This window comes from Perognathus longimembris, chromosome 4 (assembly GCF_023159225.1).
Source record: "Perognathus longimembris pacificus isolate PPM17 chromosome 4, ASM2315922v1, whole genome shotgun sequence".
NCBI lineage: Eukaryota > Metazoa > Chordata > Mammalia > Rodentia > Heteromyidae > Perognathus > Perognathus longimembris.
Window position 1 is genome coordinate 31764875 of NC_063164.1, and position 19616 is coordinate 31784490.

Here is a 19616-nt window from a genome sequence, read left to right on the forward strand (position 1 = left end):
AGTTACAGAGTCCAATATGCAAAACTGTGGTTAATTTGAAATCTAACTGCTATATGAATTATGTTATATATTCAGAAAACTCAGAGACCAGTATGATTAGCTTAGAAATCTAATTTCTAGAGAAAGTTTTTGTCTCACCATAATAAGGCAGCGTTGGGACATAGTTTGCAACTCCAGATATACAAATAAAAGGCTGTACTGCAAGCTAAGGTTATTCAGATCATAAGGGTACATGGTTCTAAGGATTTATTAAATACATCATTCTTTGCTAACACAGAGATTTTTCCATTTGCCATCTGTGGGGCTCCTGGATCAAGGCACTTCCTCAGAAGTCTCCACTGGGACTTCTGGGAAAAATGGGTGGCCAGCTCTGCATGCTACCACCAACACAGGTCTCACACATACAATCCCTCTGTGCTAGCCAGTGGTTTCCATGCCATTAAGGAGTTTCCACACATAGGGACCAAAGTATGGAATTACAGATGCCTACCAGATCATAAGCAGCCAGCATCTTCTTCTGCACTTCTGGAATTGCACCCAGAGGCTCCAGGTAAGGAAAGCTGTCCTTCATCATAAGAGAGACTGAAGGAGTGTTGTCGCTGGTGATGAGACGAGAGGACAGGGTTAACAGACACTGCTTCAGGCTGGCAATTGGAGGGAGTCCACACAGTTCCTTAATAGACACTATGGCATTCTACAAGGAAAACAAAACAGAGTCACACACCTGACCACATTGCCCAGCACCCCCAACACCTCCAGCTTTACACACAAGCACATTCATGAACAGCAACCCTTTTCTTGTAAAAAAACAAACAAACAAAAAAAACTAGATTACTAATCCAAATAGTGACGTGCAGAAATAACAGAGCTAATCCCAGTATAGACCCTCATCTTGGCAGGATTTTTAGCAGCCACCAGAAATATGTGATAAAAACAAAGCAGATTATGGCCCAGCTACACCTTGCTTTTCAAAGCTGAGCACTGAACAATCACAGAAATTAGTACAGGCTGGGCAATGCCAGTGCATATTGGAGACATCTCCTTGGGGTTCTCCGTTCAAGGTAGTGAGTTCTTACTGTTCATCACCCTCTGTCTCAATGCTCAAAATGGTTGCCTTTGTCAACCTGAACCTCACATAGACAATGTTGTGTGGATAACTATGTTTGCCCATGTTCAGGCTCTTTTGGGGAAAAAAATCATTTAACATTATTTTACATGTCTTAACAATGGACAGTATCTAACCCATTAAATGTATCGTGAATTTAGTGGCCTTTATGGTATTCATTTTTCTACTGATTTAGGCTCCAAATCACTGATTGGGATTGATTTGGTTTAAGATCTAGTTAATCCTTAACCCCAAATACTTTACATTAAAATAATATAAATTATCAGTATTACCTAGCAAACCTTCACAACCAGCTCTTCTTAGTATATTTTAAATATGAGACATAAAAGATTACATTTTAAGAACTACATTGGAATTGTAAAATCTACTTCTAATATGGGTGTAGAAATGACTTGCAACTAATCTACTATAGAGATTTACAGTATTCTAAGATTATCTCAGAAAACACCATACAAAAGATGCTGATAACCTGAAATCTATTTTTAAAATGCTACCTCAGACAAATCACCCAGGCTCAAATGCTTACAATCTTTTAAAATGTGAATTATGTACTAAACTATTTTCCACTATTCTGACTACTTAAGATCTACTTTAAGTCTATTCCAGAACTTGTCCATAAGATAATATGAAAAGTAGGTTTACATGAATTTGTGGTTCAGTATCACATGAAAAAGGCATTCTCAGATGTAAAGTCTAAAAACAATCAGGGCTGGGGATATGGCCTAGTGGCAAGAGTGCCTGCCTCATATACATGAGGCCCTGGGTTCGATTCCCCAGCACCACATATACAGAAAATGGCCAGAAGTGGCGCTGTGGCTCAAGTGGCAGAGTGCTAGCCTTGAGCAAAAAGAAGCCAGGGACAGTGCTCAGGCCCTGAGTCCAAGCCCCAGGACTGGCCAAAAATAAAAATAAAAAAAATAAAAACAATGATATTCATTATCTGCATAATTTATTACTTACCCTCTTCAAGTGTATTTGCTAAACTGAAGCAGGAATTTTTTAGTAAGTTATTATAAAATAATTGTTGAAGGAATAAAGTGAACACTTCAAGTATTTAGCAATTGGTATTCGATGGCTTTTCAATAATACTAGCCTCGAATAAGTGTATTAAGTAGCATGAAAATAAAGTTTGTAACTCCTGTTTATGCATTAATGAATAGAAGAAAACTAACACTGAATTTTCTCCATGTTGAGAGCAGGCAACTCCCAAATATTCATAATAGCCTTATTATCTAAATGTAACGGTCTCACCTTGTGTGGAAAGGGAATAGATTTGATCCAGAATTTTTCAATTGAATCACACTTATAAAAATTGTCAACAAATATAAATGCTGACTTTTGTTTGTTCAGTTTGTTTCTCTTTTGGGTAATCATTTAAACAGTTAAAAATAAATCTAATAGGCACTACATTTGTTTTATTGGATTTCAAATTCTCTTCCATGTTCATATTCACAAATACATATATACATACATATATTTTTATTAGGGGGTGACAGTCCTAGGACTTGAACTCAGGGCCGGAGTGCTATCCCTGAGCTTCTTTTGCTCAAGGGTAGCACTATCACTTAAACCACAGCTCCATTTCTGGCTTTTCATGGTTAACAGGAGGTAAGAGGCTTGCAGGCTTTCCTGTTAGGACTGACTTTGAATCACAATCCTCAGATCTCATCTTCATGAGTAGTTAGGATTACAGGCATGAGCCACCTCTAGATCAATATTGTGTGTGGAGGGGGGGTGTTGTTATTGTAAATGTATGTTATATATTACGCACATATACTTCACACTCACACTGTTTCGTATATATGTTCTCATATAACAATTTTATGTACCATGTATATGTAATACATATACAGTATTCAATAGCTAATGACACCCCATTAATTGGTTTAGGTCAGACCAAAGCATCACAGTTTCACAATCGGAAACAAAGTATAGCTGCTTTATCACAGGCAGGTTTAAACATGATTTTTTTTTTTCAAACCAGGTCTTTAGTAAATCACAAAGAGTTAGAGCAGGACAAGAGTAAGTAGAGAAAGGGGAGGGGCAGGACTTCTTTTTCCTACCTGCATATTTTCTCTCATATCTATGGCTTCTCTTAAGGGATGAACTGCTATTTTGAAGATGTCATCTATAATCTTAAGACCGACATTCCTGAGCATGGTATATTCCCGAACTTTCTTGCCCATCCTCACGGAGAGGCTGCGCTTCTGCGCCTTCCCACCTCCACTGCGGTTGGTTATGGCGATGTGGACGAAGAGGGTGACGTGCTCCATGACGTCCCCCACGAAGGAGCGCAGGGGCACGTGGCGGTAGCCAGGCTGCAGACATTCGAAAGGTATGGTGTACTGCCCGATAAACTCGTCCCCGATGTAGTCATCATCCAGAACCACGAAGCGGACCATGGCCAGCTCGGGAAGGTTGACTTGAAACTCAAAAGTTTCATCAAAAATGGGGTTGTCGCTGTTCTCTTGCACCGTCTTAGTTCTTTGCTCAGAACAGTCGGCTGGGATGCCATGTATCTCTATACAGACATAGGGGTCTATGACATCCCCTTTGGCACACGCTCCCTTGGGCTTCGGGAAATTCTGACCGCTGATGATCTTGATGTGCAGAACCAAAGGAGACACCCCGGGGACAATACCCTTGGTGTTGGCGCTAAAGTAAGAAACTTCATCTCTCATGATAGACGGCCTCAGCACGTAGCCACAGCCCCCATTCTGAAGAAACCAGCCTGTGTGCAGGTCCATCATCGGACCTGGAGTCTGGAAATTCATGGCCACAATCTGGCAGCCACAATTCCAAAAGTCTTGTGGGTTCAAGTTACTGGAATCGATCCTCATGGCACTCGGATAGATCCTGGATAGAAACCTCTTATTATAGTTCACAAAATCCTCGGGGTACTCGTTCGCAATTCGGCTGGCCTCTGTTTCACTAAAGGAACACATCTCCCAATAATTCTGGCTTTTCATGGATAGTTCAAAATCCCTATATTGAACCGATTTGCAAATAGATACCAAATCAGAGAGCTCCCTGCAGAGCCAAATGTGCTTCTGCTCGCCGTTGTAATCTGCTGACATCCTTCGAGACATTTCGGCCTCTTCATCTTCATCTGTGACTTCTCCTTCTGACACATCTGAATCCGAAGGCAATTTCTTTCCTTTCACGATGACCATTCCTTTCAATTTTTCAGGTGATGGGAGGTAGGATTCCGATGACAAAGGGGCTTCAGTATAGAGTTTATCGCCAAAGACATTTTTCATGTGCTGTACCATGACCTTTTGCTGTGGTACAGAGCAGTGAATCCCCAAGCAGAGAATGAGTGGGTACTCAGAAGCAATGAAGGCAAACTTATTGATCACCTCTATGACGCTTCGAAAAGAAAGGTGTGTCGTCATGTTATTTCTATTGCAAAGGATTGGTTCATTCTCTGAGCCATCGCTCACATCCAGCTCAATACTGCGACAGCCCATTTTCAAAGCTCTAACGTACCCACTGACATCAGCTGGTCCCCTAAACTGGTCTTCTATCAGATAGGTATTATGAGAGGAATTGATGTAGTAGTGAGATAAGGGTTGAGTCATATCTTGGACAACATTGCTTTGCTCAGGATCAAAAATGTCACATTCTGGTGACAATAAGTATTGGGTAAATCCATCAATTGCAAGAAATCCTTTTTGTCGCCCCTCTTCAGAAAATTCATATCTCCTAATGATGTCTAAACACATATCCTCAGTGATATGGGTGACTCCTTGCTCTGCTTCTAAAAAGAGCATGAGATCGTTGGCATCCAAATATTCTTTGTTTTTAGATATCTGGACAAGTAAGAAATATACTTCTGGCCTGGTGCAAAGTTCACAAAATGCTTCACAAAATTCTTCTTCTGTTACTCTAGTGGTTAGTTTCTCTTTACTCTTCTGGATTTCTTTAAACTTTAACCTGATCTTGGATTCCTTCAGTGTAGGGTTAAGTTGTTTTATTAACTCTACAGATGTGTCTTCCAACATAATGCCATTCCCATCAATATCTGCTGCTTCGAACACTGTCTTCAACCACATGAATCTTGGTGTGTTCTGGTTGTCCTCCATATAATCCAGGGGCTGCTTACTACGAGAAACCAGGTACCGCAACCCAGACACCCAGATGTTTGCTACATCTGCTGAATTTGCAACTAGGTCCAGAGATTCGTAGTTCTCCCCGTGGAGTATAGAAAAGGCACAATCCTCACAAATCTGGTCAGCGAGGCCGTTGTTTCTAAATGTTTCTGTGTTCTTCCCCAGTCTGATCTCTTTAATGGCTGAGATATCAAGCTTAGCTTTTTCTAGGTCTTTCTTGGAAGGTTCCCATCGAAGAGCTTGGAGGTCTGTGTCCAGAGTGAAAAAGCGGTTGTAAATGCGAGAATTTGGCCTGACTTTCTTCAACTCACAGCCGGCCTGCATGAAGCTGATACAGTCATGCGCACTGCTGATCTTTTTTTCTGAAGGCATGCTGCTGAAAGACACTGTTTTCTTTCTTCCACCACATTTTTGGTTTGAAGGATCCTGTCAAATAATTGGAAAAGAATGGATCACTCTCCTTGAGGAAATACAGAAATTTAGTAACACTCTAAGGACTTCTCAAGCTTCGCTAGCCTACCTTCCTATTTTTTCAGAAAAGAGAAACTGCTGAGAGAATAAGGCTCTGTAAGAAACTTATTTTGCAAATTATTCTATGTCCTTTGAATTAAAATAAAATACTTCTACAAACAAGGGAAATGTTATTTGCTCATTTGAACACATTTCTCTGGAACCTCTACCAACAGCACATTAGACTGCATCCATTCAGACTGGTCTATCTTAAAGTAGGTTAAATATTTCTTGTGGCTGTTTCTTTCTTAAATGTATATAGGCCTTCTCTCCTAGTGTCCTTCCCAAAATATAGGTCCAATCCTCTGAATATTCATAATTGGGAGATGATGGATTTCACCTTAGCTTGGAAATTCTGGAACTATAGCATTGCCAATTCACTAACACTGAACATCTGATCAATGTCACTTAAGACTGGGAATTTCTTTATTCTTTCCTCTGTGTAGACCATATTCTCAATTTAATAATGCTCCCAACCACATTATCAATTCAGAAACAAGTTTGTCAGAAACAAATTTTCCAAAGCACTTTAATTATATAAGCATACCAAGAAGAGATCAAAATGTAGATTGCAGAAGCCAAGAGCCAGTAGCTCATGTCTGTAATCCTAAACTACTCAGGAGGCTGAAATCTGAGGATCACAGTTTGAAGTCAGCCTGAGTAGGAAAATCTGTGAGATCCTTATCTTTAATAAACTACCAAAAAGCCAGAAGTAGTGCTGTGGCTCAAATTATAGGACTCTAAGCTTGAGCAAAAGAAGGTCAGAGGCAGAACCCAGGTCCTGAGTTCATGTCCTTGGGCATGTGCAGTGCACTGAGCATCATCTTTAGGAGAAAAATAAGTACTCTTAGCTTATGACTATTCTACTCACTATTTATATGACCAGATGAGGTAATTTACTTCTCCAAGTCTTAATTTTGGCTTCATGAGTAGGAATTTTGTAATCCTTACATACAATATAGTGTTACTGTGATACTCAAGAAAATGTTCATGACTATCCTTTGTAAACTATAAGTGCTCTTGACAGTAAGAGGATTGTTTTATGTGCCATCAGAGGGCAACCATAAGGAGATTCTGGCAGTGATACTCTGAGTAAGCAAGAAGTTAATTCATTCTTGATTTGTGAATATTTAAGACAAATATTCAGTGATAAGTTGACAATATTTTAAGCATCTACGTGATACTATTATTTCCACAACTGAAAAGTATAGCCAAAATACTATGAGCCATCTCCTTCACATTCTTTTTTTCCTAGTGCTATCAATATTTGAACTCAGGGAAACACTTGCCAGGTAGTGTTATGCAGGTACTCTATCAGGTTCCCTAGCTCCTTATGTCTCAGGTTTTGTTTTTGTTTTTGGTCAGTCGGGGGCTTGAAGTCAGGGACTGAGCACTGTCCCTGAGCTTTTCCGTCAAGGCTAGCACTCTACCATTTTGAACCACAGCATCACTTTGGTTTTCTAGTACTTATTTGGAGATAAGATTCTCTCTACATCACTGGCCACAAAAGAAATGCAAATCAAAACTACACTGAGATTCTACCTCACCCCAGTAAGAATGGCCATTATCAGGAAAACTAACAAAACAAATGTTGGAGGGGATATGGTCAAAAGGGAACCCTACTACATTAGTGGTGAGAGCGTAAAGTTGTTCAACCACTATAGAAAGCAGTATGGAGGTTCCTCAGAAGGCTAAACATAGAGCTCCCCTATGACTCAGCAGTCCCACTTTGGGGAATCTACCCAAAAGATTACAAGCAAGACAACACTAAAGCTACCAACACAACTATCTTCATCGCAGCACAATTTGTCATTGCTAAAATATGGAACCAACCCAGATGCTCCTCATTAGATGCCTCTATCAGAAAGAATGACACCGTGCCATTTGTAAGGAAATGGAAAGATTTGGAAAAAATCAAACTAAGTGGAGTAAGCCAGACCCCAAGAAATATCGACTCTATGGTTCCCCTCATAGGGAATAGTTAGTACATGTTCAGGACAGTCCTAGAAGAAGATTACAATGGCTTAAGAGCTATGCCCATATGAACACATAAGATGATCCTAAGTGAAATGAACTTCAAGTTATAAAAACAAGTGTATATCACCATTGTAGGTATTTTCAACAGGCCATATGAAACCGTTCCCTTCTGTTTATTTTCTTCTTCTTTTTCCATATTCCCTTCATGCAATTTTACCCCTGATAGCACTATAACTGATTTTAATACCCTGGATATTGTATATAAGTGTATTGGAATTAGGAAAGGGAAAGGTAACACCAAAATCAAGAGACAAAGGATAAAAAGACAAACCAATGCAACAGCAATACTTACAAAACCTTATGGTGTTAACCAACTGTACAACTCACAGGACGGGGGTTGGGGGGGGAAGTGGAGAGGGAGAAGCGGAGGAATATGAGGGAGGAGGTAACAAGTTGGATAAGAAATGTACTCACTGTGTTACCAATGAAACTATAACCCCTCTGGTATTTCACTTTGACAATAAAATAAATAAATTTAAAAAAAAAAAGATTCTCACGGGCTTTCCTGCCCAGGGTGGAGTTGAACTGTGATCTTCAGATCTTACCCTCCTGAGTATCTAGGATTGCAGTGTAAGCCACCAGCATCCAGCTGTCTTGGTTATTTTTAAAATAGGGTCTTTTCTTCTTTTCCTTGTCTAGGCCAGCCTGGACCACAATTCTATTTACACTGTCCTATTTATGCTTCCCATATAGCCAAGATGACAGATATGTACTACCATGCCCAAGACTTACTGGTTGAGATGGAGGCTCATAAAATTTTTGCCTTGGCTGGCCTAGAACCACAATCAAATCTCCATTTCTTCAGTAGCTCCAGTAGCTAAACTGGCATTCCTTTCAAACAAAATAGGTAGGATCTCTTGTCTGGGACATCATTTATTTCTTCTTGTCCATATGTGCTTATCCTTTAATTCAATAAATACAAGGTGATTTGCTATTCAGTTGGCTCAAACTCTGCTGGTTAACAATTTGCTTTACTTATGGTGTGCTGTTGGGGTGATTCACTGAGTCAACTACACATCATATTTTCAAGTAACCGAGATATAAATTACCCAATTTAGATTATAGAATATTGCCTCTTGGTACTCTGGCATTTGACAACTAAGCTCCTGCTTCTTCAGAGAGCTACTATTTTTAATTATCCCAGAGTGGTCAATTTTCTCATCCTGAAGTTAAAAAGAAAAACCAGCTATCAATCTTCAGCTGCTTATACACACATGCTCTACTTGTACACATTTAAATTCTTCACAAGCCACATGCTCCGAAATGTCAGATGTTCAGCTATGTTTTCCCACACCATCAAAGCAGATACCTAATGGCTCTGCTGTGAAGGGACTAATCTTCCAATGAAAATAAAGAGGGAAACTCTGAATTGTAATGGCAAATTAGAATATGACTCAGCTTTGCAAGCTTACCATTTGATTTGCTTTTTACACTAATGAGCTATAGCACGTTAAACATTACTTTTATATAAGAAGATCATGTTCCAAACGGAATTACTGTCAACAGCTATAAAACCTCTGATAGTTTCTACCATGCCTAAAATGGGAAATCAGTGCTCTTCTAAATGCTGTACAGCTCCCCTGCCCTGCATAAGCAATGTGGCCATCTTCTCCACAGTCGAAAACTCTGCTCTTATCTGGAGACACTACTTGTTTATGAAAACAGTCACTGACACAATGGCTTTCACTTATAATACTGTCTTGTAAAATTATCTCCTTAAATTGAGGCTTTGCTCCCTGTTAAGACAAGCTTTAGGAGATAATTTTTTCATCAAATCTGATAGAAGACACCTACTCTGTAACACTTGTTTCCTGTCTTGACTTGCAATTCTTACATGATTATAAAACCTGTCCCCAATGCCTGAAAACCCAGAATCCATGTAAAAGATGTGATTTTCAAGTTGTCATCACACAGAGGACAAAATCCAAAGTTATTACAAGCCCCCAGTGAGCTTAAAACTGGCCAAAGCATGTGTGAACAAGTAATTAGCTGGTCTGCTGATGAGTATAGACGAGGTTATTTATATTAAGCTATGTTGGAAAAGATTCAGGACTTTAATATTTCTCTGCTTTTGCCATAAAGAAAGAAAATGTCCACATCTGAAGATCAATCCTTCCTATTTTTATTATGGCCATGCTATGCTTTGTCTTGGAGGGGCAGGAGTGGTAGTTTGGTAGACAGGAAGAAGGGAGTGAAGTCTCCTTCCCAGCTTCTACACTACCATAGCCTCTACCTGGGCCCTGGGCCTCCACCCTTTCATTTGCCTCAAGAAGATAACTGTGTCTGGCAGTGGAGAAGAAGGGGGACCGTTAAGATAGACAGACCAAAAGCATTAAAGTATTGGCTGTGGATCTTCCTTGCTGATAAGTAGAAGACATTATGATGCAATGAAAAAACCCACTGGGAAGATGGGTCTTTGAGACATGAGACTAAAGCCAGGCTTAGTCTCAGTTTTATACGCTTTTAGTAGCTTTTCAATCAGATGACTGAACTAGCTCCAATGGTTGTAAGAGGTATCTTGAAAGTTGTTATACAGTAGGAGAATTTTTTTTATTTTTTATTAATGTTCACTATTTTCACTGACTGAAGACAAGAGCCTGAAGAACTCATCCCTACCTTTCACTCCTTCCCTTATGTTCCTTTCTTTTAGTGTAGAATACAACAATGGAAATAAAAGCTTAAATATTTACAAATGAACTGCACATTGAGATGCCTTTGTTGCTTACATTAAAGGTCGACTTCATATTCTAGTGGAGTACAATGATTAGATATTGAGTTCCATGCTATTTCCTAGCATTCTCTGTTCAAGCTTCCAAATTATCAGTTCCCATGAAATAATTTTAAAAAACAAGCCAGCTGAATTTATGCATTCACAGACTATCTCCAAATAATACAATAATAGTTGACCTTTCAGATCTACAGTCTTCTCAAATCACTACTTTATCATGGATTTAATCATGGGAATTAAAAAGTCTCAAACTAGTAAAGCGAATGAAAAATATTCTATTTTTTGTTTCTAAAATAAGACATTATAAGTACTATTTCTGGCATAGCCATATCATAAAGACAATCTCTAGTTTATCTAATAGATAATCTATCTAATCTCATGCTTAGAGCACTAATTTTTTTTTTTTTTTTTTTTTGCCAGTCATGGGCCTTGGACTCAGAGCCTGAGCACTGTCCCTGGCTTCTTCCCGCTCAAGGCTAGCACTCTGCCACTTGAGCCACAGCGCCGCTTCTGGCCGTTTTCTGTATATGTGGTGCTGGGGAATCGAACCTAGGGCCTCGTGTATCCGAGGCAGGCACTCTTGCCACTAGGCTATATCCCCAGCCCAGAGCACTAATTTTGAATCCTAAAAATCATTCTGAAATAATGGGGGGAAAGTCAAATATTATTTCAATCATTTTTTCATTTCTACATTGTAGGTATTTTTTACTATATTTCTACATTGTAGTTTTCCACTGTTCGAGTAAAATACAAATTGGGATTAAGTACAGCTACAAGTTCCTTAATAAAATTCAACAAACCTAATCATTTTTTTTCTTTAAAACAACTGATAAACCCCAGAGAAACTCAGATTGTTTGGTGCAAGCACAGCTTTGGGTCTCATCATTTAAAAAAAAAAAAACATTATCTGCTGGACTAACACAAAACTAACACAAGACTAACACAAAATATGAATATGATTAATGTCACAGAAGTTTGTATTTAAAAAAGTATAACATGGTAAAATTTATCATACATATTAATTCACATACATAGCACATAGCATTGAAGTATACTGAAACACTAAATGAAAATTAAAAGTGAACACAATATAGAAAATGAACTATACAATGTGTGGGTGAGGATGGAAAGTAAAAGCTTGGAGAGAGCTAGAGAAGGGGTGACACTGTTCAAAAAGAAATATACTCATTACCTGATTTATGTAGTTGTAATCCCTCTGTACATCACCTCAACAATAACAATAAGATATAAATTTTTAAAGAGGGGGATATAAAATAAATGTATTATTCATAACCAAAATAAAAGAAAATTAAAAGTGAGTAAAGAAAACAATATAGCCAAATTTTCATGCCTCTAATCTGGTGAATACATTTAAACATCTAATTACACCATCACACATTTTTGTTAAGTTGTTTTGAATAAACAGTTTTTAGATATTTCTTTAAGATATAATTAGTTTAGAACATCTTAATGAACAGAAATCAAAACACCAAACTATGGTTAGAAGGAATCTTTGTTTTATAATATGTAATCCAGTTATATAAATCTAGTATGTCAAAGGGACATTCCCTTTTAGTATAAATATGGGGAAAACCTGTTTTTTGAAGAATTCACTTAGAAATGCCTCAACAATAGGGGCTGGGGATATGGCCCACTGGCAAGAGTGCTTGCCTCGTATACATGAGGCCCTGGGTTCGATTCCTCAGCACCACATATATAGAAAACGGCCAGAAGTGGTGCTGTGGCTAAAGGGGCAGAGTGCTAGCCTTGAGCAAAAAGGAGCCAGGGATAGTGCTCAGGCCCTGAGTTCACGGCCTAGGACTGGCCAAAAAAAAAAAAAAAAAGAAATGCCTCAACAAAAAACCCACAAGTTATATAACTAGAAGACAAACATAGAAGACAAACAGAGCCTCATTTTTACCATTAGCTTGCCCATTCTTAGAATGTAAAGTATGATACAGCACTAGTGATATTCATTCTGGTTTCATGGACCTCCAAGTCAAATCCAGAAACAAAAAGTTAGTTGCCATGTTTCCAGGGCTGTGAACTACATAGTCTGTTTGGAATCCAGGTCTGATCCTTCATCCTTCAATCATTTCACAGACAATAGTAAATAACCACCCTGTGCTGAACAGTAACATACTGTAAAAGTTTTGGGAAAATTGACTAGTCTTGGTTTTTATCTTAGATCAATCAAAATGAAAAACTGTACAGTGGGTGACTAATACAATATTATTAGAAAGAGATGGTTATGACTTGAGGTAGACTCCTAGAAAAGAGATGGACTTTAAATACAGTGGCTCACAACTGTAATTCTAGCTACTCAAGAGGCTGAGAGCTAAGGATCGAGGCTCAAAGCCAGCCTGGGCAGACAAGTCCGTGAGATTCTTATCTCCAATAAACTACTAAAAATCCAGAAGATGGATCTGTGCCTCAAGTGGTAGAGTGCCAGCCTTGAGCACAAAAGATAGGGGATTGTGCCCAGGCCCTGAGTTCAAGCCCCAGGACTAGCCCAAAAACAAACAAACAAGAACAACAAAAAAGTAAAACCATGGAGATTCTGATCTCCATCTGAGATGACTCCTGGGGCTAGAGAGGAAGTTAAATGGAGTGTCACTAAATGAAATATTAGAAGAGGAGATATTGAAGGAGATATCATATTTACTTTGGACCATGATGAATTTCAGAAAACGAAGGACCCTAGGAATGAAGGTTTCAAGTGGAAAGTTAGCTATCGAAGAAAAACAGGGAGAAATCCAGGCTGAAATTTTGGACTTGGGAGTTCTAGCCATAGAGGATAAACAGAACTTGAACATGATACTCACCTGTGAAATAACAGCATATGGTAAAGGGCTCAACTCAGAAAATATCCATGTTTAGAAGCTGAGAAAAGAAAGGAAGGCATAAAGGATAGTAGAGAAGAGAAAGGAAGAGGGAGGAGAAGGAGGAAAGGGGGAAGAGAGAGAGAGAGAAAGAACAAGCAGGGCAGTAGAGGCTCATGCCTATATCTTAGCTGCTTGGAAAGCTACTTGGCGGGGAGAAAAATGAGGGAGGAAGTAACAAGTTTGACAAGAAATGTACTCATTACTTACATATGTAACTGTAACCCCTCTGTATATCACCTTGACAATAAAAAAAATTGTTTTAAAGACTATGGGACTTCATCTTAACAGAAGAAGCTGAGCCTGGGGATATACATCTGTAATTCTAGCAATGAAAGAAAGACTGAAGTAAGTGGATCATGGTCCAGGCAAGCACCTCTACAGGATGCAAGCCCTTATCCCTGAAAAAGACTAAAGACATGCCTTAGCAGTACAGTACCTGCCTAACAAGCATGAGGCTCTGAGTTCAGTACCTCAAAAAAAGCGGGAAAGAGGCTGAGGGATAAGAAAACCAGCAGCAAGAGCTCTGACAGAAGTCAAATTTGAAGAGAAAAGAGAGCTGATGGTAGATTAATGAGATGCAGAAGCTAATATATTACTTAACATGTTTTAACTTCAACAAGAAAATACCTTACATTCCCTTCAGAATGGTGATGATCAAACTGCAAATGTAAAAGAGCTGAGCTCAGAGGGTTCAGGAGAGAAAAGCAAGTGCTAAGGCCCTAGGATAGGAATGAAGGCCTGGACACCTGCAGTATAATCAGGGAGGATCAGAGTACCACGAATGAAACCGGAGGATGACACAGAAGACAGCAGGATATTATCTGCAGAAACATGGGCTTTCTTAACTTCAACTGATAACCACAGGGTGGAATTCAGTTCTGATGCAAATGCTTATCCAGTGTGTTTATGTCCAAATATACATCTATCTTTGGCAGTTGTGTAGCCTAGAAAACATATGTGTTTCCCACACAGGCCTAACTCTTCACACAGAACTCAAGGAAATGGAATCATGACATTTGTTCCCTTGACTTTCTGATAAAAGATGGTGGCAACATTAAAACTTCCAAAGTTGTTTTCCCATGGTAAGTTCAAATTACTTAATGCAGGAATGCCAACAGGTAAAACAGTTTATTTATGAATCATAATATGTGACCCACTCAATATCACCATACGGTCTGAGAAGTAGCTGGCCTAAGCTCCCGAAGCATGAACACTCCCTAGTGATAAAATCCAATTGCTAGAAAGCTAAATAGCTATTTTATTACCCATAAATAATACATCCATTCTCAAATGTCTTACAAGTCAACCGGAAAAAGGCATTGCTACCTGCTCACACATGCAATCTTGCCAAATTAAGTTTTATGACTTTGTTTTATATTAAGTCACATTTTGATTATAAAAGATGATCAAAGAGGATGGATACATAGATAGCCATTGACTTTTCAACATCTTCTTCTCCTACATGACTCCTTTGCTGGAAAGCAAAAATAATTGATATTTGGCAGGAAAAGCTGTGGACTTAACGTAGGAAAAATCCATTTGTGGATGATTTCTTAATACCACTGACTCACTTTGTTAAACTGAAAGAGCTTTCCTCATGCTACATCTCATAATATCATCAGAAAATGACTCTGAACACAGTATTTATCTCAGTCTTATGTATCAGTTCTACACAGTTTGGATTTTCCTGTGAGGCTGTTAGGTATGTCTCATTTGTTTTTTCCAATACAACATTCATTTGCACAGAGATAAACCATGTAGCTTTTATGTGCTATGTGTTGCACAAATGATTTGTTCTACTACATCATCATTAACTCCCTAATTAATTTTGCCTGGAATAAATGCTTTCCTTCCAATATTTACAGCTAGTAAAATGAGAACCATAAAAGGAATAAAAAGTCCTCAAATTTAGTAATCAGAGCAAAATATAGAAAGAATGCTTCTGAACAAATAATAAGAAACAACCTTTAAGTAACACTGAGAATGTTGGTCAACTAAGACTACAATGGATCCCAAAAGCGGATGAGGTATATTAATAATCCCACCCAAATGACAGAGTTAAGTATGATTTCTAACTTGAAGACCTTTGTTGAAATACAAATATAAAACATCAAGCTAAGTAATGAGGTGTTCAAAACTTACAAAGATTGTCATAGGAACAATAATTACTTCTTATCACTTCATAAGGGAAGAAAACAAAAACTACTTCCACACAAAGCTTCACTGTAATTTCATGTTAGGCAAAAAGATCTTAAATTATCCCAGTCTACACAAGATAACACTGTACTAAGAAGACCTAGACATCAATAGTGTGACACTTGTGTCAGGGAACCGAGAAATGGGATCTTTGGGTTTGGTCACACCCATGCCCTCTCACACAGCAAGTGCCAGTGTTGCTAGTCAAACTAGAAAGCATGTCAGTAACCAGAATGCTACTGGATTCTCCACACTTACTCATTTCTAAATGCCACCCGCCCCCCGCCCCAAGATAACTAGAACCATAAAATCAGTCACATTAAAGTTAAATCCTCTCAGCAATGTGATAGAACAAGTTTCTTTACCACATTTGTCACCGACAAAACAGGCTTTGGTTGAAATTTTTGACACCCCCCCCAAAAAAAATAAAAAATAAAACACAAGAATAAACTGCCACAAAGTAAACAGTAAGAGTTAGGAAGGATAGCAAATGCCTTTCAGATTCACAATTCAGAAACTATCATATCCCAATTTACATTTGTCTATAGCCCTCCATCCCCATGACACACTCAGGAAGTAAAACTAAGCTGGGCATCGGTGTAGTCCTTACTACTCAGGGAGCTGAGATCTGAGATCTGAGATCTGGTTCAAAGCCAGCCCAGGCAGACTTAACTTCACTTAAAACACACACACACACACACACACACACACACACACACACACACACACAGCACTAAAAGTGGAGCTGTGGCTTAAGTGGTAGAAGACTAGTCCCTGGACTGGCACAAAAGAAAAAAAAGAGCAAAATTATTAGGGCTGGCCATGGTGAATCATACCTGTAATCTCAGCTACTTGGGAAGCAGAGATGGGAGACAGTAGCTTGATGCCAATCTGGGCAAAGAGTTACAAGACTTCATCTCAATTTAAAAGCCAAGGTGTGGTGGCATATACTTGCAACCATATGTATTTGGGAACCTGTAGGTAGAGGGATTCTAGTCTAAGGCTAGCTTCAGACAAAAATAGAAGACCTTATCTGAAAAATAACTCAAAGCAAAAAAGGTCTAAAAATGTGGCTCAAGTGGTAGAGTGCCTGTCTACCAAGTGTAAGACACTTAGTTTAAATCCGAGCACTACCAAAGAAGCAAACAAACAGAAAAAGGAAATAAAATTATTAAAATCACTGGGCATTCATTCAGATCAATCCTCACAGCTCAAGGAAAAAAATCTGTAACATTTATTTGAACTTTTTGTTTGTTTTTTAATCAGCACACTGCAGCATGAATGTGAGAGATGTTCCTACAGGAAACAAGGTAGAAAATGGCTCTGGAAGCTCATGCTGTATGCCATTGTTCCATTGATTCTTGCTATTTCTGTTTTTCTCCCAACATTAGGACACAAGTCCTGCTATTGTTTGTTGTTAACCTCATTGACCAATGGGCTTTCTCAATTCTGATTTTGCTCTCAAGTTTCCATCCAGGCACAGATGCTCCTTTATGCTGTAGCTGCTTTTGTGAGAAAGGCTTGAATCTCACTTCAACCTCACCAAGTTCCTCCTACATCCTTCACAGCCCACTGTTCTCTACAGGGCTAGAAGGGACACTCACACACCCACCTCTTGTCAGCATCCTGACCTTTTACACTTCTCCAGCTGCTGCCTGCAATGCATACCCTGGCTAGTAGTGCCTTAGTAACACCAAGGTGAACAAAACAAAGTAGACACCAATAAAGTTCATCTGCAATCAATCAGTGGCCTCTGAGGAATGGCTTGTTGCTATTAGTCCTGTTCTTCCAAGGCAGATGCCTGCTTCATGCTCAAAGACACTACAATTACCATTAACTAGGTGTCTGAGAAAGACCTAGCAGATGTGCCAAGAACCAAATGGGTCTGGAGACCCAAATGGGCCCCTGGCACAGCCAGGCTCTGGAATCTGGGCTGAGCTTGTGCCAGTTGCCAACTTCATTGTTGCTGGTGTGAGGATTAATTGGAGGTGCTCCTAATGGAAAAATGCAATGGCATATCTCTTTAAAAAGCAAGTTCAAAGTGATGATCTAAATGTATGGGATTAATACCTACAGTGCCAAATTTCAATGTATTATTATAAAGATCAAATGGAATATCCCAGTTTCATAGGTATAAACAGAAAACACGATGCTTTATTAGAGTCTTCATCAGCTATTGATTTATAATTAGGTAAATCTTCAAATCTATGTATATTTTAATTTTTACAATCTAACCAGCTTGCACATTTACTTATTCTATTTAAATGTCAAGAGGGATGGAATATTTTTAAATAGAATTCACTTCACAAATGTTCCTGACAACATTTCCTATTTGTACAGTAGCCAGTTCACAGAACAGTCCTCTCTCCTTATGACTTTCTATGGTTAATGGGAACCTTTGGCCACAAATACGAAGCACAATATATTATTTACTTTGATTTAGTCACTGTGGAATTTTAACATGTTTTATAGTCATTAACATTTGAACAAAATATATTTAAAATGATAAAAGAAACAACCATTATGTTTCAATATTATGCGAATTCCAACATTAGTTATTACAATGTGCTACTATACTGTTTCAGGAAGAAAACACGCAAATAATTTACAATTTTACTGGTATAAATGGAAATAAGAGATATAATTAGCCTTACCTAATTGGAGAATAAAGTTTTCAGTAATAAAACAGAGTTTAAAAAATGACCAGCTTCTAGGAAATCATGATTTTCTTTCTTTCTTTCTTTCTTTCTTTCTTTCTTTCTTTCTTTCTTTCTTTCTTTCTTTGCTAGTCCTGGGGCTTGAACTCAGAGCCCGAGCACTGTCCCTGGCTTTGTTTTTGTTAAAGGCTAGTACTCTACCACTTGAGCCACAGCAACACTTTTGGTTTTTTCTTTTTTTTAATTTTTATTGTCAAACTGATGTACATAGAGGTTACAGTTTCATACGTTAGGCATTGGATACATTTCTCGTACTGTTTGTTACCTCCTCCCTTATTCACTTCTGTTTTTTTCTGTATATGTGGTACTGAGGAATTGAACCCAGGGCTTCAAGTATGCGAGGCAAACACTCTACCTCTAGGCTATATTCCCAGCCCTAGGAAATCATGTTTTTTGTGCAACATTTGATAAGGAAAAGATTCCAAATTTTATGTACCACTTAAAAATCAATTGAAGGCATAGAAAGCATAACTATTAGTCTATATTTCTTAGAGATTGAATCAGTGCTATTATGTAAGGGATAGAGGTGTGACTTGAATGGCTAGAATGCTTGCCCACCAAGGTTGAGACCCTGAGCTCAAATCTCAGAACCATAAAAAAAAAAGGCAGGTATAGGCTTCCATTGTAGAAAAAAATTACAGAATATTTTGAAATAATGACATTTTCCCTAGAGTTGGAGATATCCAGTCTAGTATTAAATAGGCACATATCTTAAAATAGACCTTTTTAAATTGTCATTATTTATATAGTCTGAAACTGAATATCTTTTTATTTTTGCCAGTCCTGGGCCTTGGACTCAGGGCCTGAGCACTGTCCCTGGCTTCTTTTTGCTCAAGGCTAGCACTCTGCCACTTGAGCCACAGTGTCACTTCTGGCCATTATATATATATGGTGCTTGGGAATCGAACCTAGGGCTTCATGTATACGAGGCAAGCACTCTTGCCACTAGGCCATATTCCCAGCCCCAAATTATCTTAAGCTATCCAATTCAGTCTTTCTTCTAACTGAATCCTGAAGAACCATCTCTGAGCTCTCTGTAACATAGATTTCTAAACAATGTATAAAATAGAATGTCAATTCCCTGAACATAAAGACTATAAGTACTTAAGACTTATACTACTTTACCAAAGTACTAAAATGTTCTTAATGCTTTTTTTCCCCTCAACAGCTTCTTCAATGAATGGTGCTGGCACAATTGGCTATACACATGCAGAAAACTGAAGCTAGATCCTTATATATCATCCTGCACCAGAATTAATTCTAAATGGAGCAAAGACCTCAATGTAGGGCCAGAAACCATGAAAA

At 38.5% G+C, this 19616-nt stretch overlaps 1 protein-coding gene across 1 annotated transcript in view; it reads right to left on the minus strand.

Annotated features, from left to right (window-relative positions):
* Positions 1-19616, minus strand: part of Plcl1 (phospholipase C like 1 (inactive)) — a 312974-nt gene that overhangs the window by 55756 nt on the left and 237602 nt on the right. Inside the window, exons 2-3 of the mRNA XM_048345027.1 lie at positions 3190-5664; positions 491-694 (exon numbers count right to left, since the gene is read on the minus strand). Coding sequence (XP_048200984.1) covers positions 491-694; positions 3190-5664 — 2679 coding nt within the window. The remainder of the gene's footprint in view (positions 1-490; positions 695-3189; positions 5665-19616) is intronic.